The 24,856-nt window shown below is 46.4% G+C and overlaps 1 protein-coding gene across 2 annotated transcripts; it reads right to left on the reverse strand.

Annotated features, from left to right (window-relative positions):
* Positions 1 to 68: 68 nt before the first annotated feature.
* On the reverse strand, positions 69 to 24,709 carry LOC307021147 (heat shock factor protein-like). Of its 2 annotated transcripts, none has more exons than XM_079652975.1 (14): positions 24,574 to 24,709; positions 23,618 to 23,726; positions 19,609 to 19,745; positions 19,322 to 19,446; positions 16,704 to 16,779; positions 16,570 to 16,631; positions 7,785 to 7,857; positions 7,415 to 7,533; positions 7,100 to 7,303; positions 2,426 to 2,500; positions 1,181 to 1,277; positions 828 to 881; positions 678 to 726; positions 69 to 491 (listed from the first exon to the last, which is right to left on the reverse strand). In XM_079652975.1, the coding sequence occupies exons 1-14, from the start codon at positions 24,691 to 24,693 to the stop codon at positions 337 to 339; spliced, it is 1,455 nt and encodes a 484-aa protein (XP_079509101.1). In that variant the 5' UTR covers positions 24,694 to 24,709; the 3' UTR covers positions 69 to 336. The 2 variants fall into 2 exon arrangements, with proteins under 2 accessions (XP_079509101.1, XP_079509100.1); XM_079652974.1 differs by having other exon boundaries at positions 1,181 to 1,328.
* Between the last annotated feature and the right edge of the window lie 147 nt (positions 24,710 to 24,856).

The following is a 24,856-nucleotide window of genomic DNA, read 5'->3' on the forward strand; positions in this document are numbered from 1 at the left end:
GTATTTTGTTTAAACTGGGTAATTTATAAAAGAGAGTTTATAAAGGTGTGTAGTTTATAAGAGAGAGAGAGTTTATAAAAGAGAGTTTATTAGAGTTTGAAACAGCAGAGAAACAGCTGACACGTCACACACTGATGACGTCACACACTGATATTATATCACAGATTAATTTGATAAACTTCTCAGAAAATATTCGGACTCTTCAGTTTATATATTTTACACAAAAGACAAACATGCAGAAAACCCCGGTCACATGGTGAGGCCTGTTTCTGATTGGACCGTGGATCTAAAGGGAAACAGTAGAAGAAGAGGCTGTCGCCAAGGTGACGGGTGAGGTCAGAGGTCAGAGTCCAGGTGGGCGGGGCTTAGCAGGGTGGAGGCGGGGTCATCAGTGGGGGGATCAGAGATGAAGAAAGGCTCCGCCTCCAGCTCCAGCAGCGAGGGCAGGTAGGCCCCACCCCCTTCCCCTGTGTACTGCACCAGCTGCCCCCCTGCACCAATAAGAGAGCAGCAAAGAGTCACATGTCTACTACCACTACAAACACCACACTACATTTACTGAAATATAAATACAAAATAGGTGAGTGTGAGTGTGTGTGTGTGTGTGTGTGTGTGTGTGTGTGTGTGTGTGGGTGTGTGTGTGTGTGTGTGTGTGTGTGTGTGTGTGTGTGTGTTACCTGTGTAGATGCTCTCCTCTCCTCCGTTGGGAGCGTCGTCAGACAGCAGCTAACAGGAAACACAAACAGCTGATTTCTGCCTCCCGTCACATCAGAGTGTGTTCATAGATTTAATCAATTTAAAATCCTCAGGAAGTAAAATAAACTCACAGTGTCCAAACTGTCGAGGTCGAAGTCTCCCGAGGGGCAGGGCGAGCTGAAGAACTAAACACACACACACACACACACACACACACACACACACACACACACACACACACACACACACACACACACACACACACACACACACACACACACACACACACACACACACACACACACACACACACACACACACACACACACACACACACACACACACACACACACACACACACACACACACACACACACACACACACACACACACACACACACACACACACACACACACACACACACACACATTGAGGACGAGGTAATGATGAAGGTCACAGTTAGTGGATCTGAAGCAGACTCACCTCCATCAGCGGAGACGGGTCAAAGTTCAGAGCCTGAGAGTTCAGGAGACTCTGGAGACCGCTGTCAATACTGTCCACGTGGTGAGACAACTCACACCTGAAACACAGAGACACGTCTAAGCTGTCCACGTGGTGAGACAACTCACACCTGAGTGTGTGTGTGTGTGTGTGTATGTGTGTGTGTGTGTTAGGGGTTTCACCAACTAATCGACTACCTTTACCACTAGTCGGCGCTGTAGGCCCTAGTCAACTAGTCGTGAAAAAATGGAGGTAAACGAGGTGCTGCAAAATGCTACAAAACACGTCCGACATTCTTATGTATGGCAGAACTTCAACGAAGATGTAACCAACTCCACAGTGAAGTGTCAGTTGTGTACAGCTGTACTGAAGTACAATACAAATGCATCTGCTATGTGCAACCATCTGAAGATGAGACACCCGCTGCCGACAGCTAGCACTAGCAGTAATGCTAGCACCAGTGAGCAACGGACCGGCGTCAGCACTGAACAGAGGCAAACGAACAGCAAGAAAACACGGGTCAACAGTGATGCGGATGATGAGCTACGGGATTACTGCCAGCGGACACCGCATATCCCCACAATGGATAATCCACTGTAGTGGTGGGCAGAAAACGTGCACCGCTTCCCCCGCTTTCGAGGAGCTACCTGGCTATTCCAGCCACAAGCACCCCGAGTGAGAGGGTTTTTTCCCTGGCAGGCAACACTGTCACCCGAAAGCGGTCAAGCCTCCTTCCCTCACATGTCGATGCGTTGGTGTTCAAAACAAAAATATGGAAAGGTGGACGTTATCGTGGAGGACAGCGAATAAAGTGTTGCGCACTGGATTTACGTGGCATTTATGTAAACAAGAGTTTTTTGCTGTCGATTTTGGTGAGTCCAGTGTTTGTTATTTACTCAGCCATGTAACACAAATTAAAATGCAGTGTTTAATGTTACTGTATGAGTTCCAATAGAAAATACAGTTGTAAACCTCTCTTTGTGTGTCTCTATTATGACGTAACGAGTAGTCGACTGCTATTTTGAAAAACGTGTCGACTAGTAAATATTGGTAGTTGTGAAACCCCTAGTGTGTGTGTGTGTGTGTGTGTGTGTGTGTGTGTGTGTGTGTGTGTGTGTGTGTGTGTGTGTGTGTGTGTGTGTGTGTGTGTGTGTGTGTGTGTGTGTGTGTGTGTGTGTGTGTGTGTGTGTGTGTGTGTGTGTGTCTAATAATAATGTAAATAATCACTTGTCAGGTCGTGTGGATACGAGGCGCCAAACGTCAGGTGAGAGTCCACCTGCAGAGGGGGGGGGGCGGGGGGATCTGAGAGCAAAGGGGGGGTCAATTCATATCTACAGTACACTGGGGGGGGTCAATTAATATCTACAGTACACTGGGGGGGTCACTTAATATCTACAGTACACTGGGGGGGTCAATTAATATCTACAGTACACTGGGGGGGTCAATTAATATCTTCAGTACACTGGGGGGGTCAATTAATATCTACAGTACACTGGGGGGGTCAATTCATATCTACAGTACACTGGGGGGGGTCAATTAATATCTACAGTACACTGGGGGGGTCAATTAATATCTACAGTACACTGGGGGGGTCAATTAATATCTACAGTACACTGGGGGGGTCAATTAATATCTACAGTACACTGGGGGGGTCAATTAATATCTTCAGTACACTGGGGGGGGTCAATTCATATCTACAGTACACTGGGGGTCAATTAATATCTACAGCACACTGGGGGGGGTCAATTAATATCTACAGTACACTGGGGGTCAATTAATATCTACAGCACACTGGGGGGGGTCAATTAATATCTACAGTACACTGGGGGGGGTCAATTCATATCTACAGTACACTGGGGGTCAATTAATATCTACAGCACACTGGGGGGGGTCAATTAATATCTACAGTACACTGGGGGTCAATTAATATCTACAGTACACTGGGGGGGGTCAATTAATATCTACAGTACACTGGGGGTCAATTAATATCTACAGCACACTGGGGGGGTCAATTAATATCTACAGTACACTGGGGGTCAATTAATATCTACAGCACACTGGGGGGGGTCAATTAATATCTACAGTACACTGGGGGGTCAATTAATATCTACAGTACAATGGGGGGGGTCAATTAATATCTACAGTACACTGGGGGGGGTCAATTAATATCTACAGTACACTGGGGGTCAATTAATATCTACAGTACACTGGGGGGTCAATTAATATCTACAGTACACTGGGGGTCAATTAATATCTACAGTACAATGGGGGGGGTCAATTAATATCTACAGTACACTGGGGGGGGTCAATTAATATCTACAGTACACTGGGGGTCAATTAATATCTACAGTACACTGGGGGGGGTCAATTAATATCTACAGTACACTGGGGGGGTCAATTAATATCTACAGTACACTGGGGGGGGTCAATTAATATCTACAGTACACTGGGGGTCAATTAATATCTACAGCACACTGGGGGTCAATTAATATCTTCAGTACACTGGGGGGGGTCAATTAATATCTACAGTACACTGGGGGTCAATTAATATCTACAGTACAATCGGGGGGGTCAATTAATATCTACAGTACACTGGGGGGGTCAATTAATATCTACAGTACACTGGGGGTCAATTAATATCTACAGTACAATGGGGGGGGTCAATTAATATCTACAGTACACTGGGGGGGGTCAATTAATATCTACAGTACACTGGGGGTCAATTAATATCTACAGTACACTGGGGGGGGTCAATTAATATCTACAGCACACTGGGGGTCAATTAATATCTACAGTACACTGGGGGTCAATTAATATCTACAGTACAATCGGGGGGGTCAATTAATATCTACAGTACACTGGGGGGGTCAATTAATATCTACAGTACACTGGGGGGGGTCAATTAATATCTACAGTACAATGGGGGGGGTCAATTAATATCTACAGTACACTGGGGGGGGTCAATTAATATCTACAGTACACTGGGGGGGGTCAATTAATATCTACAGTACACTGGGGGGTCAATTAATATCTACAGTACACTGGGGGGGGTCAATTAATATCTACAGTACACTGGGGGGGGTCAATTAATATCTACAGTACACTGGGGGGGGTCAATTAATATCTACAGTACACTGGGGGGGGTCAATTAATATCTACAGTACACTGGGGGGGTCAATTAATATCTACAGTACACTGGAGGGGGTCAACTAATATCTAGAGTACACTGGGGGGGGTCAATTAATATCTACAGTACACTGGGGGGGTCAATTAATATCTACAGTACACTGGGGGGGGGGGTCAATTAATATCTACAGTACACTGGGGGGGGTCAATTAATATCTACAGTACACTGGAGGGGGTCAATTAATATCTACAGTACACTGGGGGGTCAACTAATATCTAGAGTACACTGGGGGGTCAATTAATATCTACAGTACACTGGGGGGTCAATTAATATCTACAGTACACTGGGGGGGGAGTCACTTAATATCTATAGTACACTGGGGGGGTCAATTAATATCTACAGTACACTGGGGGGTCAATTAATATCTACAGTACACTGGGGGGGGGGGTCAATTAATATCTACAGTACACTGGGGGGGGTCAATTAATATCTACAGTACACTGGAGGGGGTCAATTAATATCTACAGTACACTGGGGGGTCAACTAATATCTAGAGTACACTGGGGGGTCAATTAATATCTACAGTACACTGGGGGGTCAATTAATATCTACAGTACACTGGGGGGGGAGTCACTTAATATCTATAGTACACTGGGGGGGTCAATTAATATCTACAGTACACTGGGGGGTCAATTAATATCTACAGTACACTGGAGGGGGAGTCACTTAATATCTATAGTACACTGGGGGGGTCAATTAATATCTACAGTACACTGGAGGGGGGGTCAATTAATATCTACAGTACACTGGAGGGGGGGTCAATTAATATCTACAGTACACTGGAGGGGGAGTCAACTAATATCTACAGTACACTCGAGGGGGGGTCACTTAATATCTACAGTACACTGGAGGGGTCAATTAATATCTACAGTACACTGGGGGGGGGTCAATTAATATCTACAGTACACTGGGGGGGGGGTCAATTAATATCTACAGTACACTGGGGGGGAGGGGTCAATTAATATCTACAGTACACTGGGGGGGGGTCAATTAATATCTACAGTACACTGGGGGGGGAGGGGTCAATTAATATCTACAGTACACTGGGGGGGGGGGGTCAATTAATATCTACAGTACACTGGGGGGGAGGGGTCAATTAATATCTACAGTACACTGGGGGGGGGTCAATTAATATCTACAGTACACTGGAGGGGGTCAACTAATATCTACAGTACACTGGAGGGGTCAATTAATATCTACAGTACACTGGGGGGGGGGTCAATTAATATCTACAGTACACTGGAGGGGGGGTCAATTAATATCTACAGTACACTGGGGGGGGGGTCAATTCATATCTACAGTACACTGGGGGGGGTCAATTAATATCTACAGTACACTGGGGGGGGTCAATTAATATCTACAGTACACTGGGGGGGGGGTCAATTCATATCTACAGTACACTGGGGGGGGTCAATTAATATCTACAGTACACTGGGGGGGGGTCAATTAATATCTACAGTACACTGGGGGGGTCAATTAATATCTACAGTACACTGGGGGGGTCAATTAATATCTACAGTACACTGGAGGGGTCAATTAATATCTATAGTACACTGGGGGGGGTCAATTAATATCTACAGTACACTGGAGGGGGTCAATTAATATCTACAGTACACTGGGGGGTCAATTAATATCTACAGTACACTGGGGGGGTCAATTAATATCTACAGTACACTGGGGGGGTCAATTAATATCTACAGTACACTGGGGGGGGGTCAATTAATATCTACAGTACACTGGAGGGGTCAATTAATATCTACAGTACACTGGAGGGGGTCAATTAATATCTACAGTACACTGGGAGGGGTCAATTAATATCTACAGTACACTGGGGGGGGTCAATTAATATCTACAGTACACTGGGAGGGGTCAATTAATATCTACAGTACACTGGGGGGGGTCAATTAATATCTACAGTACACTGGGAGGGGTCAATTAATATCTACAGTACACTGGGGGGGGTCAATTAATATCTACAGTACACTGGGAGGGGTCAATTAATATCTACAGTACACTGGAGGGGTCAATTAATATCTACAGTACACTGGGGGGGGTCAATTAATATCTACAGTACACTGGGAGGGGTCAATTAATATCTACAGTACACTGGGGGGGGTCAATTAATATCTACAGTACACTGGGAGGGGTCAATTAATATCTACAGTACACTGGGGGGTCAATTAATATCTACAGTACACTGGGGGGGTCAATTAATATCTACAGTACACTGGAGGGGGGGTCAATTAATATCTACAGTACACTGGGGGGGGGGGTCAATTAATATCTACAGTACATTGGGGGGTCAATTAATATCTACAGTACACTGGGGGGGGGGGTCAATTAATATCTACAGTACACTGGGGGGTCAATTAATATCTACAGTACACTGGGGGGGGGGGTCAATTAATATCTACAGTACACTGGGGGGTCAATTAATATCTACAGTACACTGGGGGGTCAATTAATATCTACAGTACACTGGGGGGGGGGGGTCAATTAATATCTACAGCACACTGGGGGGTCAATTAATATCTACAGTACACTGGGGGGGGGGGTCAATTAATATCTACAGTACATTGGGGGGTCAATTAATATCTACAGCACACTGGGGGGTCAATTAATATCTACAGCACACTGGGGGGGGGGGGGGAGGGGGGGCGTCCTAATCCTTCTGTCTGGGTCACATGTCCCTACAGGGGATATAAGGGACTCACCTGTCGATGCAGGCGACCGTCTGACACTGAGGGGAGGGGGCAGAGGACGTAGGCGATTGGCCGGCTGTATTGGGGGGGTTGAGGGGGGGCTGCTCATGGTCCAGTAGGATGGAGTTGATGAAGGTGGTTGGAGAGAGGGGCGTGTCCACAGGTGAGTCAACAGGATTGGACGGCTCCTCTTTGACCTCCACTGATTGGCTCTCCCTGCAACAGGAAGAGGATTTGCTGTAAGTGACGGACCAATCTGAGGAGGCGAAATGAAGGCTGCTCATTGGCCGACAGGCTTCAAAACAGAATGATTTGATTGGTTCTCACCCTGAATCTGACCAATCACTGAGCACACTGTCGGCTGGGGGCGTGGCCACATCTGTGAGGTCTGAGATGATTGGTCCAGAGGTGAGGGTGGGGTCAGCTGGGAACAGACTGGCTGCAGCCTGAGAACACAAACACACACCCTGCAGGTGAAGGGAGGTCTCACACACACACACACACACACACACACACACACACACACACACACACACACACACACACACACACACACACACACACACACACACACACACACACACACACACACACACACACACACACACACACACACACACACACACACACACACACACACACACACACACACACACACACACACACACACACACACACACACACACACACACCCTACCTGCTCCAATGAGAACGGCCGACTGTATTTGGGCAGGGAGTGGGCGGAGCTAGAGTCATTCAGCATCAGAGGACTGCAGACAGGAAGTACATTTAGTTACAAGTATTAATACAAACACGGTAAATATTTATGAATACTAGGGATAAAGACAATAAAGCGTGTTTGAAGCAGAAATCCTGCAGCTCCGCCCGCTGACGGGCGGACGGACGCTGACGGACCGGTGAGCAGAGCGAAACACACACCAAGAGTTAGACCTAACAAACTTAGCTAGTGTAAGCTTTCAAATTCAAAAATGAAATTCAAAAGCTTTTATTGTCTTGGCAGAATACAACGAGATCTATAGTCACTGCTCCAGCGAGTGCTTTGAAAACAGACATATTAAAACACAGATTAAAAGGTCTGACAGTTACGACCAGCATGTAGCGCACACAGCTTCGGATCGTCATGTAGATGAGCAGGATTAATAAATAAATGAGTAAAATAGAATTATGATAAAACATATATGATAAATATTACAGTGTATAAATAGAGACAGATCATGGTTATTGCTCAGTGGGGATATGGGGAGTTGTTTCTGTGTGTTTAATGTCCTAATGGCCCATGGGAAGGAGCTGTTTGTGAGTCTAGAGGTGCGGGCTTTCAGTGAACGGTAGCGCTGGCCCGAGGGCAGCAGGTCGAACAGATGACGGGCTGGGTGGGATGAGTCCTTCAGGATGGAACCGGTCCTCCTGAGGCAGCGAGAGCTGGTGATGTCTTCCAGGGAGGGCAGCCAATAATCCTCTGGCCGTGTTAATGACCCTCTGCAGAGCCTTCCTGTCGGCAGCCGAGCACCCTGCATACCAAGCAGAGACGCAGTGAGGACGCTCTCAGCTGTAGAGCGATAGAAGGTCACCAGCAGCTACTGGTTCAGATGGTTCTTCCTGAGCAGTCTCAGTATCACTGCTGTGGTGTTTGTGGACCAGGTGAGCTCCTGGGAGATGTGGACTCCCAGGAATTTAAATGAAGGCACCCTCTCTACACAGTCCCCGTTAATGTAGAGGGGGGCGTGGTCTATGCTGGTTCTCCTGAAATCGATGATAATTTATTTTGTTTTTATTGAGTTTAGCAGTAGCTTGCTGACCGCGCACCACTCAGTCAGTTTCCAGACCTCCTCTCTATAGGCTGTCTCATCACCTCCTGAGACGAGCCCGGTGACGGTGGTGTCGTCTGCATATTTAATGATGGTGTTTGAAGGGTAGGTGGGAGAGCAGTCATGCGTGTATAAGGCATACAGGAGTGGGCTTAGCACACAGCCCTGAGGAGAGCCAGTGCTGAGTGTTAGGGTGGAGGAGAGAGTTTCACACATTGTGGTCTGTTTGTGAGGAAACCTTTTATCCAGGCGCAGGTGGAGGGGGGCAGGTGGAGGGGGGCAGGTGGAGGGGGGCAGGTAGAGGGGGGCAGGTGGAGGGGGGCAGGTGGAGGAGGGCAGGTGGAGGGGGGCAGGTGGAGGGGGGCAGGTGGAGGGGGGCAGGTGGAGGGGGCAGGTGGAGGTCAAGAAGTGTATTGATGAGGATGTCAGGGAGGATGGTGTTGAAGGCTGAGCTGTAATCTATGAAGAGAAGCCGAGCATAGTTCCCTGGATGCTCCGGGTGGCTTCGTGTGGTGTGGAGGGTTATGGCAATGGCATCCTCCGTGGAGCGGTTTGGCCTGAAGGCAAACTGATGAGGACCGAAGGCTGGGGGGGGGCAGGCCTTGATGTGATGTGAGACCAGCCGCTCAAAGCATTTCATAACCACCGATGTTTGGGCAATGGGCCTGAAGTTATTTGGGCTGCGGTTGTTTTGGGGGCGGGGATTATGTTTGCTGATTTTAAGCATGATGGGATGATGGCTTGGCTTGGGTCAGGGAGAGATTGAAAATCCTGGGGAAAATCTCAGATAGTTGGTCCGCACATGACACAAGTACCTTCCCAGGTACAGCGTCAGGTCCTGCAGCTTTCCTGGGGTTCACTAACCTCAGTTCTCGTCTCACTTGTTGTTGATGGAGTGTTAGTGAGGTGCTGCTGTAGACTGGAGGGGGCGCTGTTGGTCTGACTGCCTCAAACCGTGCAAAGAAACTGTTGAATTCCTCTGCGAGCAAGGCGTCAGAATGGACTGCTGTAGTGATTCTGCCCTGGTCATTTGTGAGGTTCTGTATTCCCTGCCATATTTGCCGTGGGTTGTTATCTGAGATATGACCCTCCATTTTTCTCCTGTAGCTCTCCTTAGCAGCTTTAATTCCCCTCTTGAGATTTCCTCTAGCAGTGCTGTACTTCTCTCTGTCCCCTGATCTGAAGGTGGCGTTGCGCTCTCTGATGAGAAGCCGCACTTCGCCTGTCATCCAGGGTTTCTGATTTGGGAAAACTCTGGTTCGTTTCCTCACAGTAACGTTCCCAGCACAGAATGAGATGTAGGAGAGTACAGCTTGGGTGTAGTCACTGAGGTCTTGGTTTTCAAATATGCTCCACTCTGTGCTACTGAAGCAGTCCTATAAACTAGAGAGGGCGTCATCAGGCCAGGTGTCAATATGTTTTGTGATGGGCTTGGATTGTCTCCTGATGGGGGTGTAGGCTGGAATGAGATGCAGTGACAGATGGTCTGACTGGCCGACATGTGGCTGTGTCACTGCTCTGTATGCCTGCTTGATGTTGCAGTAAACATGATCTAGTATGTTTCCCTCTCTGGTGGCACTTTTCACATATTGGCTGAATTTTGGAAGAACAGTCTTTAAGGATGCCCGGTTAAAATCACCAGCGACAATGTGTACTCCATCAGGGTGAGCCTGCTGCAGTTTGCAAATGGCAGTATGGAGGTGGGTGAGGGCTAAGCCAGTATTAGCGTCTGGAGGTATATAAACAGCTGTGATAGATACTACAGTTAGCTCTCTAGGGAGGTAGAAAGGCCGGCATATGACCGTCAGAGCTTCGATGTAAGGGGAGGAGTAACTGTCTACAGTTCGACTCTGTGAACACCAGTCATTGTTTATGTAAACACAAAGTCTTCCTCCTTTGCGCTTACCCGACTCGCTGTTGCGGTCCTGACGGTGGATAGTGCGCCCCGCTAACTACACAGCAGCATCCGGTATCCCGGGGTGAAGCCAGGTCTCAGTCATAATCATCACACAGCAGTTGCGGACAAAGTTGTTGGTGTCTATCCGCAGCTCCAGCTCGCTTATCTTAGGCACGATGGATCTGACGTTGGCCAGAAAGAGGCTCGGGAGTGGGGGTTTGTGAGGCAGTTTCCTTAGCCTGGTTAGCAGACCAGCTCGGCACCCCCGCTTCTGTTTCCTCTCCCTCCGCCGTCTACGCCACTTATGAGAGCCGACAACAGTCCACGGAGAGCCCGGTGCTCTCGATATGTCATCCGGTATGTTGTGATTCTGCTGGAAGTGTTTTGTTACAGGAGAGTAACTTCGTAGTCCAATGTTGACTAAATCCATACGGCTGTATACACGATTTGCTTGACAGAGATCGCCAGGTAGACACATAAAAACTAACAAAACAAACAAGCGCGAAACTGGAGAGCTGAGAGCCGCTGCACACACACGCGCCGTCATCTTGGAGTGTACAAAATACTTGAATAATGTACTTCAGTTGAATGTACTAATTATGTTTGTTGTTGTTTGTGGAAGCTCCAGAGAATGAGCAATAACTGAGTTGTAAACATCACTTTAAATGGAAGATCCCCATAGGCCCCGCCCACTCGATCGGCGATCGGTATCGGCCGATACTGATTCCGGCGATCGGCCCCAAAATTGGCGATCGGAGCATCCATAATTAATACCATGTAAATATGTATTAATACCATGTAAATATGTATTAATACTAGGGGTGTAACGGTTCACAAACATTTCGGTTCGGTACGTAACTCGATTTTTGGGTCACGGTTCGGTTCGGTACGCTTTCGGTACAGCAGAAAAAATTATCACAAAAAATAAAATATTTCTTGTTTGTTTTTAAATTATTATTAAACTCTGAATATTCACTCAAATAAATACAAAATATGATAAAATAAACAGGCGCAGCATTTCGATGAACTGAAATCATCTGTATTTGAACTGTACTGTACTCGTACCTAAGCAGCCAGCTTGACATTAGGACTTGCTTGTCGTTGTATTTTCATGTTTTGTTAAAGAAAGATGAACTTGTCCACATTGCTTGCTGAAAGGGCAGATCTGCTGGCACTAACAATGTCTCCTGCTGTGGAGAACACCCTCTCTAGGGACAGAGGTAGCAGATACAGCCAGGTAGCGCTTTGCTAACATGGCAACATAAGGAGATTTGGCGTTTGTAATAGCCACTGATGCAAACACAGGTATGGTGAAAAAAGAGAGAACTATTCGAAGCAAAAAGAAACAGCGTAATACCATCTGACAAAGGCCTGCGCTATAAAGCTTTAATTATCTGTTCTTGATAATATACTCAGATCAATAGAGACGGAGATGTTAAGTTATAAATCAAGGGTTTTTATTATTATTTACAGCAGGGGGGGGGGGGGAACCTTTTTCTTTTCAATTTTTACAACATCCTCCGAGGGCCGTACAAATGATTGAACTCAACCTCTGCTTAAAAAAACTAAAATCACAGCCCATTCATCTGGCCTTTCTTTCATGCTGTGCAAAGAAAAAGCAACCTCTGAATCCAGAGATCTCACCATGACTCACGTATGTGTGCACGTGCACGGCGTAGCATGACCACCAAAGCAGAAAGATATGGACAAAAGATGTGTGCAAATGTATTTAGTATCCTATCCATGTGAACATGATTTAAGTGGGGGGGACCTAACCTCCTCTAGGGGGGTCCGGGGGCATGCTCCCCCGGGAAGTTTTTTTTTTAAATATTGAAGTAAAAAGCATCAACCTGGTGCACTTTGAGAGCAACATGAGGAGATCTATGGATACATCTCTCAACTAGGCATGGGCGGTATCATTTCTTTCATACCGTCATACCTTGCTGACATCATACCGTGGTATACGGTATATGACGGTATCAGTCCCAATTTAAGGGGTCATTTCTCCCCCCAAAATTTCTTTTACTCAGTATATCAACAGCCCCACCAAAAATATTTTCCACCAGCCGCCACTGACGGTATAACTTGGGTCGACTTGAGTGAGGTGGCGTTCGGCGGCAAATAGATGTTTTGAACGGTATATTATATGTTCGGTGTAAAATGCAGCCCGAGCCGGTAGACGCTCGCAAAGTGCCGCGACGTGCGCGCAAGTGCAAAACAAGGGCTGCATACAGGACACATTGTGCAAATGGCACATTTTGAGATCGGATACAGGACGCGTTTGTAGATGTCCGACGTTGTTTCCATAGTGAGCTAAGTTAACAATATATCATCATACATAAACATTTTCTGGGAGTAAATACTTGACTTATTGAATAAAGTTTGCTATATTCACGAACTAGTTTGGCAATATTATTCCGTGCATGTGTTAAAAACCTTATTTCCATTTGATCCATTGGATTACTCGCGTGAATGTTTAGCACGTAAATGCTTTCGTTTTTAAAACCGTCCGACCTCGACTACAAAACCATCAACCAGTTGCATAGGATTAAAAAATGTCAACACTCACTCACCCCATCTTAAACATTCCCAAAGAAGTGCCTCTGTCTCTCGTTGTGCTGGATGAAGTCACTGGCGACGAGTAAACCCAAAATAGTCCCAAACAGGCGCAGAGGCATTTTTCTTTTTTACTAGTTGTCCGAGTTCGGGGCCGGCAAATGCTGCCGCCATCTTGCTCAGCTCAGCTCTGTGCTGAGCTCTGAGAGCGGGAAAGACGGACTGCCCTCCCCTGCCCTCTGCTGGCGCGTGCCGTGCATTACAACCAATGTCGTCCCTGTCAAAACTCCGTGTCAGTGTAATAGAATGAAACGCATCTGTGATTTGGCGCACAGTCTGTGACGTCACGGTATTGAAAATCATACCGACGGTATTTCGAAATACTCTGGTATACCGTAATACCGTCATACCGCCCAAGCCTACTCTCAACACACATTTGAAACAGAACTGTAAGCAGATTCTTGTTTTTGGATATTTTACAAATCACTCCCCTTTTAAACTCTATTCTTGTTATTTTTAACAACTTTTTTGTTACTGTCATATTATACCTGTTTTTCATTTAGTCTATAATTTCTCATTAATAATTATAATGATCATATCAAGGTGTGCCTGAACCTCACTGAGCTGAGGTTATTTGAGCCTCTCAGGAGAGAGCTCTCTTCCACCTGGTTGTAGAAAAGCTCTTTAAAATCCGTTAGCATAGCTAGCTAACCAGATGCTAGTGACAACAGATCGCCACTGTGCTTACAACTAAAGACACAGCCACGCAAACACTGCGGCATGTGTACGGCTCCTTATGGGTACTGCAATATTTGAAGAGCTGGAGCAGCGTTCCGATGCTCTCCGTTACTTTCAGACGAGACATAACCACGTGAAGACTTATGGTGAAGACACGTTACGCTCGTGTTGTGTTCAAGGAACGTTTCCTTGGCCAGGAAAAACTGGCACTCGCTTGTTTAATTATTTTGCGATCTAGATTTCTTCTTCTTTTTTGAAGTGAGAAGTTGTCCGTCCGTCAGTCGGACGGACTAACGGACGGACCCCCCCTAAAAAACGAAAACTCTTCGGTTCTCCACGAATTACACAAGTCACCCAAAGCAGCGTTAAAAAAGCGGGAGGCGCCGAAAAGCGACTAATTTGCATCACTGAATAGCTTTGGCTCGGTCTGAACTTGTTGCGAGTGGTGAGGCTTAAATGCTAGCGGGAGTTGGGTTTGCACTTCAGTCTTTTTTCTTTTGGTACCGGTGATATTCACGTTCGGGTGATGCCTTTTCAAATGAGTGTGCAAATTTGATGTATTGCCAGCCGCGTAACCAATGTTAGTTGAACAATGCTGACAAACAGCTTTGGTTCGGTCCACCTGTCTTTGTCCGTCATCCTTGTACGTAACTGCGAAACCAAAGTGTTCCCAAACCGGAGACTTCAATGATGCTGGAGGATTTTCGAGCTCAACTTTATCTGCGTTCGCCATTTCGACAGTTCCTCAAATTACTGACTATATTTGAACGCATCCCTGTGACCAGCTCTCATAGTATGCCTCTCGTCCAATGAAATGACTCGCTCTATGACGCGTTGAACCCAATGTGAGCAGCACCTGAGATTACTTCCAAAAAGTTGTTCACGTTCTCAATTGTTTTAAGTTTAACGTTATATTCGTTCGGTACACTTTGGTGCACACGTGTACCGAACCGAAGGGCCCGTACGGGTACGTATACTGTTACACCCCTAATTAATACGTATTAATACACTGTAAATATGTTTTAATACAGTGTAAATATGTATTCTCTCTAGGTCGTCCTCAGACGAACCCTCCATCATCGCTTCCAGTCATCCCGGTTCTCCATACCGCTGCTGGAAGTATAGGATTTGGGATTACTTTGTTCTTCATGGTTGGCTTTACTAAGCTGATTAAGGACTGGGGGGCGCAACTCCTCTCAGTCCTGGTTTTAGTTCAGAGTGTCCTTCTCCTCGATGGGTTGCCTTCCACGGCTATGAGCCCCATCTGCCCCTGCTATTTGCCCATAGCTGGGACAGTGGTTGGTAAATATATATTACTATGTTCTCCATAACACTTTTATGTTTACAGCGTTAAAACGTTTATAAAAACCAGTAGGAATATTCTTTAATATGCTAAAGTGAGGTTTCTCCGTGGCTCCTGTGATCACCTGTGTTCACCTGTGGTCACCTGTGTTCACCTGTGTTCACCTGTGATCACCTGTGTTCACCTGTGATCACCTGTGTTCATCTGTGTTCACCTGGGTTCACCTGTGATCACCTGGGTTCACCTGTGATCACCTGTGTTCATCTGTGTTCACCTGTGTTCACCTGTGATCACCTGTGTTCACCTGTGATCACCTGTGATCACCTGGGTTCACCTGTGTTCACCTGTGATCACCTGTGTTCACCTGTGATCACCTGTGTTCATCTGTGTTCACCTGGGTTCACCTGTGATCACCTGTGTTCATCTGTGTTCACCTGTGTTCACCTGTGTTCACCTGTGTTCACCTGTGATCACCTGGGTTCACCTGTGATCACCTGTGTTCACCTGTGATCACCTGGGTTCACCTGTGATCACCTGTGTTCATCTGTGTTCACCTGTGTTCACCTGTGATCACCTGGGTTCACCTGTGATCACCTGTGTTCACCTGTGTTCACCTGTGTTCACCTGTGTTCACCTGTGTTCATCTGTGTTCACCTGGGTTCACCTGGGTTCACCTGTGATCACCTGGGTTCACCTGTGATCACCTGTGTTCACCTGTGATCACCTGTGTTCATCTGTGTTCACCTGGGTTCACCTGTGATCACCTGTGATCACCTGTGTTCATCTGTGTTCACCTGGGTTCACCTGTGATCACCTGGGTTCACCTGTGATCACCTGGGTTCACCTGTGATCACCTGTGTTCATCTGTGTTCACCTGGGTTCACCTGTGATCACCTGGGTTCACCTGTGATCACCTGTGATCACCTGTGATCACCTGTGTTCACCTGGGTTCACCTGTGATCACCTGTGATCACCTGTGATCACCTATGATCACCTATGATCACCTGTGATCACCTATGATCACCTGTGATCACCTATGATCACCTATGATCACCTGTGATCACCTATGATCACCTGTGATCACCTATGATCGACTGGAGAAGGGAAATTGCACATGTATTAAAAATAAATGTTATAAAATAAACAATATATGTTAACTCACATTTTCCTCTTGACTCCCAGGACCCGGTTGGACTGGACGAGAGACACCAGGAAGTGGATCAGCTGCAGAGGAACAGAGAGGTTTAGATCGCATGCTAACGTGCTAACGTATTGTGATGTTGTATTTTACTTTACCTTGTTGACGACTTTCTGCTGTTGGACGTGTTTCTGCCTCAGGCTGGCCACCTCTCTCCACAGAGCCTCGTTCTCCCTGCAACACACATTCAGAACTCAGAACCAGAACTCAGAACCAGGACCAGGACATTAATGTCATGGTTTGGTAACCTGACTTTAAAGAGCAGAAACTCTCTGAGTCAGATCGTAAAGTGGTCCAGCTGACTGATTGGTGAGCCACAGCTAAACCTGGAGACCCTGTACCTCAGGCAGTGACAGCTAAACCTGGAGACCCTGTACCTCAGGCAGTGACAGCTAAACCTGGAGACCCTGTACCTCAGGCAGTGACAGCTAAACCTGGAGACCCTGTACCTCAGGCAGTGACAGCTAAACCTGGAGACCCTGTACCTCAGGCAGTGACAGCTAAAGCTGGAGACCCTGTACCTCAGGCAGTGACAGCTAAAGCTGGAGACCCTGTACCTCAGGCAGTGACAGCTAAACCTGGAGACCCTGTACCTCAGGCAGTGACAGCTAAACCTGGAGACCCTGTACCTCAGGCAGTGACAGTGGTTATCCAGCTCCATATGAGACCATGACACCATGACTCCCACCCTCTGACGCTTGTTCCTTCGGGCCGGAGGTTACTCGTCCCAAAGAGTAGAACGAAGCGCTGTGAAAACAGTTTTATCCCAGCAGCTATTGCACAAATGAACACATCATAGGAGTGTCACACAGATGCCTATTTATTTATGTAATTATGAATTTTGAATGTCCATGATTGTACTAGTGTTTTCCTTCTTAAATGTTTTTAAATATTTTGAGATTTGACGGAGCAGGGTGTACTTGTACTTTTTACTAGTCCTTTTATTAGAGATGTGTCTGTTGTTTGTGTTTAGAGTCAGGATGGAACCCTTGTCTTCTTCTCTGCAAACTAAATCTACCTACGGGTAGAAAGAAAGACCCTGAACCTGGATTAACCCATTCCCTCTGCACATACAGATTAGCCCTGGGTTAGCAATGGGTTAGCCCTGGGTCAGCAATGGGTCAGCCCTGAGTTAGCAATGGGTTAGCAATGGGTCAGCAATGAGTCAGCCCTGAGTTAGCAATGGGTCAGCAATGGGTCAGCCCTGAGTTAGCAATGGGTTAGCAATGGGTCAGCAATGGGTCAGCAATGGGTCAGCCCTGAGTTAGCAATGGGTTAGCAATGGGTTAGCAATGGGTTAGCAATGGGTAAGCAATGGGTCAGCCCTGAGTCAGCCCTGAGTTAGCAATGGGTCAGCCCTGAGTTAGCAATGGGTCAGCCCTGAGTTAGCAATGGGTTAGCAATGGGTTAGCAATGGGTCAGCAATGGGTCAGCCCTGAGTTAGCAATGGGTCAGCAATGGGTCAGCCCTGAGTTAGCAATGGGTCAGCCCTGAGTTAGCAATGGGTCAGCAATGGGTCAGCCCTGAGTTAGCAATGGGTTAGCAATGGGTCAGCAATGGGTCAGCCCTGAGTTAGCAATGGGTTAGCAATGGGTCAGCAATGGGTCAGCCCTGAGTTAGCAATGGGTTAGCAATGGGTCAGCCCTGAGTTAGCAATGGGTCAGCCCTGAGTTAGCAATGGGTCAGCAATGGGTTAGCAATGGGTCAGCCCTGAGTTAGCAATGGGTCAGCAATGGGTCAGCCCTGAGTTAGCAATGGGTCAGCAATGGGTCAGCCCTGAGTTAGCAATGGGTCAGCCCTGGGTCAGCAATGGGTTAGCAATGGGTCAGCCCTGAGTTAGCAATGGGTTAGCAATGGGTCAGCCCTGAGTTAGCAATGGGTTAGCAATGGGTCAGCAATGGGTCAGCCCTGAGTTAGCAATGGGTCAGCAATGGGTCAGCCCTGAGTTAGCAATGGGTCAGCAATGGGTCAGCCCTGAGTTAGTAATCGGTTAGCAATGGGTCAGCCCTGAGTTAGCAATGGGTCAGCAATGGGTCAGCCCTGAGTTAGCAATGGGTCAGCAGTGGGTCAGCCCTGAGTTAGCAATGGGTCAGCAATGGGTCAGCCCTGAGTTAGCAATCGGTTAGCAATGGGTCAGCAATGGGTCAGCCCTGAGTTAGCAATGGGTCAGCCCTGAGTTAGCAATGGGTTAGCAATGGGTCAGCAATGGGTCAGCCCTGAGTTAGTAATGGGTTAGCAATGGGTCAGCAATGGGTCAGCCCTGAGTTAGCAATGGGTCAGCCCTGTGTCAGCAATGGGTCAGCCCTGAGTTAGCAATGGGTCAGCCCTGTGTCAGCAATGGGTCAGCCCTGAGTTAGCAATGGGTCAGCCCTGTGTCAGCAATGGGTTAGTCCTGGGTCAGCAGTGGGTCAGCCCTGAGTTAGCAATGGGTCAGCCCTGAGTTAGCAATGGGTCAGCAATGGGTCAGCCCTGAGTTAGCAATGGGTCAGCAATGGGTCAGCCCTGAGTTAGCAATGGGTCAGCCCTGAGTTAGCAATGGGTCAGCAATGGGTCAGCCCTGAGTTAGCAATGGGTTAGCAATGGGTCAGCCCTGAGTTAGCAATGGGTCAGCAATGGGTCAGCCCTGTGTCAGCAATGGGTTAGTCCTGGGTCAGCAGTGGGTCAGCCCTGAGTTAGCAATGGGTCAGCCCTGGGTCAGCAATGTGTGGATCCATACTGTCTCATGGCGATGATCCTGGAGTCGATGGTCTCCTGTTTCCCTTTCATCAGCTGCACGTCACTCAGGATCTTGTTGACGTCGTCTGAAGAAACCTTCACTTCCTCCGGACGCACCGACGACACCTGGACCAATCACAACACAGACACAAGCTGTTGCCATGGGGACAGCACAGGTGTGTGTGTGTGTGTGTGTGTGTGTGTGTGTGTGTGTGTGTGTGTGTGTGTGTGTGTGTGTGTGTGTGTGTGTGTGTGTGTGTGTGTGTGTGTGTGTGTGTACGCACGTACAGTAGTGACTTTGCGCTTTATGTTCTCCAGCAGGTGTTCCTGTCCTCGGAGGAAAAAGGGATGCTGGAACTCTGTGTCGTCTCTCTCAGGCTTTACCAGCCCCCCCTGTTCGATGTGCACCACCTTCCTGAACCCGTCTGAGAGACAGAGATAAAGGGACATACAGTCAGACAGAGATACAGAGACATACAGTCAGACAGAGATACAGAGACATACAGTCAGACAGAGATACAGGGACATACAGTCAGACAGAGATACAGAGACATACAGTCAGACAGAGATAAAGGGACATACAGTCAGACAGAGATACAGAGACATACAGTCAGACAGAGATAAAGGGACATACAGTCAGACAGAGATAAAGGGACATACAGTCAGACAGAGATACAGAGACATACAGTCAGACAGAGATACAGAGACATACAGTCAGGCAGAGATACAGAGACATACAGTCAGACAGAGATACAGAGACATACAGTCAGACAGAGATACAGAGACATACAGTCAGACAGAGATACAGGGACATACAGTCAGACAGAGATACAGGGACATACAGTCAGACAGAGATACAGAGACATACAGTCAGACAGAGATACAGGGACATACAGTCAGACAGAGATACAGAGACATACAGTCAGACAGAGATAAAGGGACATACAGTCAGACAGAGATACAGAGACATACAGTCAGACAGAGATAAAGGGACATACAGTCAGACAGAGATAAAGGGACATACAGTCAGACAGAGATACAGAGACATACAGTCAGACAGAGATACAGAGACATACAGTCAGGCAGAGATACAGAGACATACAGTCAGACAGAGATACAGAGACATACAGTCAGACAGAGATACAGAGACATACAGTCAGACAGAGATACAGGGACATACAGTCAGACAGAGATACAGGGACATACAGTCAGACAGAGATACAGAGACATACAGTCAGACAGAGATACAGAGACATACAGTCAGGCAGAGATACAGAGACATACAGTCAGGCAGAGATACAGAGACATACAGTCAGACAGAGATACAGGGACATACAGTCAGGCAGAGATACAGAGACATACAGTCAGACAGAGATACAGAGACATACAGTCAGGCAGAGATACAGAGACATACAGTCAGACAGAGATACAGGGACATACAGTCAGACAGAGATAAAGGGACATACAGTCAGACAGAGATACAGAGACATACAGTCAGACAGAGATACAGAGACATACAGTCAGACAGAGATACAGAGACATACAGTCAGACAGAGATACAGAGACATACAGTCAGACAGAGATACAGGGACATACAGTCAGGCAGAGATACAGAGACATACAGTCAGACAGAGATACAGAGACATACAGTCAGACAGAGATACAGGGACATACAGTCAGACAGAGATACAGAGACATACAGTCAGGCAGAGATACAGGGACATACAGTCAGACAGAGATACAGGGACATACAGTCAGACAGAGATACAGGGACATACAGTCAGACAGAGATACAGAGACATACAGTCAGACAGAGATACAGGGACATACAGTCAGACAGAGATACAGAGACATACAGTCAGACAGAGATACAGAGACATACAGTCAGACAGAGATACAGAGACATACAGTCAGACAGAGATACAGGGACATACAGTCAGACAGAGATACAGAGACATACAGTCAGACAGAGATACAGGGACATACAGTCAGACAGAGATACAGGGACATACAGTCAGACAGAGATACAGAGACATACAGTCAGACAGAGATACAGGGACATACAGTCAGACAGAGATACAGAGACATACAGTCAGACAGAGATACAGGGACATACAGTCAGACAGAGATAAAGGGACATACAGTCAGACAGAGATACAGAGACATACAGTCAGGCAGAGATACAGGGACATACAGTCAGACAGAGATACAGAGACATACAGTCAGACAGAGACACAGAGACATACAGTCAGACAGAGATACAGAGACATACAGTCAGACAGAGATACAGAGACATACAGTCAGGCAGAGATACAGGGACATACAGTCAGACAGAGATACAGAGACATACAGTCAGACAGAGATACAGAGACATACAGTCAGGCAGAGATACAGAGACATACAGTCAGACAGAGATACAGGGACATACAGTCAGACAGAGATACAGAGACATACAGTCAGACAGAGATACAGGGACATACAGTCAGACAGAGATAAAGGGACATACAGTCAGACAGAGATACAGAGACATACAGTCAGGCAGAGATACAGGGACATACAGTCAGACAGAGATACAGAGACATACAGTCAGACAGAGACACAGAGACATACAGTCAGACAGAGATACAGGGACATACAGTCAGACAGAGATACAGGGACATACAGTCAGACAGAGATACAGGGACATACAGTCAGACAGAGATACAGAGACATACAGTCAGACAGAGATACAGGGACATACAGTCAGACAGAGATACAGGGACATACAGTCAGACAGAGATACAGAGACATACAGTCAGACAGAGATACAGGGACATACAGTCAGACAGAGATACAGAGACATACAGTCAGACAGAGATACAGAGACATAGTCAGACAGAGATACAGAGACATACAGTCAGACAGGAGCACAGAGATATAAACACTGAAGAACATCCAGGGCTCGACATTAAGGACTGCCCGATGGCCCGATGGCCATCTAGTATTTAGCTCGGGCAATGAAGCCTCACCTGCTGGTTGCCCGATCGGACAATCTATTATACCAGTATCATGCAGCTCGCGGATCCAGTAATGAGTGACCCGACAGTAAAACTAAACATATCTATAAGTAGTTACGGTAGTTTGAGAGGTGATTAAAATAGCTACGTGTGATATTCTAACCTGGAGTGTGTGTTTTGTCCGCTCACCGCTGCATGTGATCATGCAGAGCTGCGTGTCGACTCGTCAGCAGCAGCTGATCTCTCTCTCCCGTCAGATTAGACTTCACTCGCGTTTATGTCCATATGGATCAGATCCAGCTAGTTCTAGCTAATGATATGACTACCTGCTTATTAAAAGACACCTAAACAATAAGCGTTGCTATGCAACTGGGTGAGGCCACAAAGTATAGCGCAGCATTATGCATTTGTTTACATGCCCACCGGAACCCCGAGGCATTACCAACAGATCAACGCACAATCAACCCAGACAGCACATCTCTTTCTCCACATTATGTGTTAGACATTAGAATTGACTCTTCTTGTCTGTCACATAAGTGGCGCAACTGAAGCGGTATTGCGCTAAAGGGAAATTATTTTGACCGAAGAGATTTAGATTTGCCGGCTAACGGGAACTCTGACGTCGCCATTTTGTGTGCTTCGCGGATGCGCTCGGCTCCTCGACTGCTGCTCGGGTCTGCTCGGTCAGCTTCCGGATGAGGAGGCATTCGTTTGACCAACTTACAGCAGATAACATTACAAACATTTTGAACAGGGGCCATAATAGTGTAAATAATGTTTGTTTTGGCAGTTACAACTGAATGTAATGTTTTCTACTTTTTTACTTTTGGGAAGGCATTTGCCTTCATCAGATGGAAAGTGTCTTGACCAACAACTTAAGTATTTCTTATAGCTATGCAGGGCATGCAAGAGAGCAAACACAAACAAGAACAAACAAGTGAAATTAAGAATAAAATTGAAATTGTAGAATATAATATTGTGCTGGTTCATCTTCTAATTCAGTCTAGAGAATGCACCAGACAGCATCTAAGACCTGCTAACATCTAAATGTTCTAGGGGGAGGCCCCCCAAACCCTTCGTGCCATTTCGTCCGCGCGCATTTTTCAGGGCAATCTCTATTGGGCTCAGGGCCATCTGTAAATTAGCTTAGATGGCCCACAGGGCACAAAATCCTTAATGTCATGCACTGACATCACAAAAACACTTTCTGTTTACAGGAAATAGATTGTACTCACACATAGTAAAGCCATAAACAGTGAATACTGAATAGCTTATACAAAGATATAATGCTGTGTACTCACACATGTTGAGCTGCCGGATGAAGCTGGCCATGTTGTTGTGTTTGAAGAACTTTGGGAGAACTTCTTTAGAGAAACGACCCTGATCAAACACATGGAAACTGGTTCCACTCTGACACACACACACACACACACACACACACACACACACACACACACACACACACACACACACACACACACACACACACACACACACACACACACACACACACACACACACACACACACACACACACAGTAAGTTTCAATCACTTCGGTAACACACAGCGTACTGAACTTTAGTAGAACAGCAGTAACGGTTCAGACCTACAGAAGGGTTGTTTACATGTGTTTGTATTCTTAATGTTTACATGTGTTTGTTATGTTAATGTTTGTATATGTTTATAATGTTAATGTTTACATGTGTTTGTATTCTTAATGTTTGTATATGTTTATAATGTTAATGTTTACATGTGTTTGTATTGTTAATGTTTACATGTGTTTGTATTGTTAATGTTTGTATATGTTTATAATGTTAATGTTTACATGTGTTTGTATTGTTAATGTTTGCATGTGTTTGTATTGTTAATGTTTGCATGTGTTTGTATTGTTAATGTTTGCATGTGTTTGTATTGTTAATGTTTACATGTGTTTGTATTGTTAATGTTTACATGTGTTTGTATTCTTAATGTTTGCATGTGTTTGTATTGTTAATGTTTACATGTGTTTGTATTGTTAATGTTTACATGTGTTTGTATTCTTAATGTTTGTATATGTTTATAATGTTAATGTTTACATGTGTTTGTATTGTTCTTGTTAATAGGCCTATGTGTTTGTATGAATTGTATTTATGTAGTATTCTTTATTTACTTGTATATAACTGTTTAAATGAAAGCTCAGTTTGTGAAACCTGTTGCAGCTGACAGCTAGCAGCTAGCAGCTGTCTTCTGCTAGCTGTGCTATGCTAAGCTAAGTACCGGGCTCCAGCAGATGAGCGGGTCGGTGTCCGGATCTTCCACCAGAGTCCACAGTTTTGTGAGGAAGGCCGGGACGTTAGCAGGGCCTAGCACCGCCCCCCCTCCTCCGGGACACTCCATCACAGGATCAAGCTAATCTGAGCTAACAGAGCTAACAGCTAACTACACACTAACAGTCCGATCCGAACCTCCGTCTGGTCCAGGTCTCAGTGGTTCTGGTTCTGCTCCTGGATCAGGTCCGTCTCTGCCGGTTCACACTGATTATTAATCTAAAGTTTGATTG

This window comes from Notothenia rossii, assembly GCF_949606895.1.
Source record: "Notothenia rossii genome assembly, chromosome: 10".
Taxonomy (NCBI): Eukaryota; Metazoa; Chordata; class Actinopteri; order Perciformes; family Nototheniidae; genus Notothenia; species Notothenia rossii.

Bases quoted from the DNA above. Each gene is read 5' to 3' on its own strand.
- LOC307021147 (XM_079652974.1), bottom strand. From the start codon at position 24,693: ATGGAGTGTCCCGGAGGAGGGGGGGCGGTGCTAGGCCCTGCTAACGTC. The intron at 19,447-19,608 runs GTACGTGCGTAC...TGATTGGTCCAG, and splicing joins TAAAGCGCAAAGTCACTACT to GTGTCGTCGGTGCGTCCGGA. The intron at 2,501-7,099 runs GTGAGTCCCTTA...CTTTGCTCTCAG, and splicing joins ACGGTCGCCTGCATCGACAG to ATCCCCCCGCCCCCCCCCCT.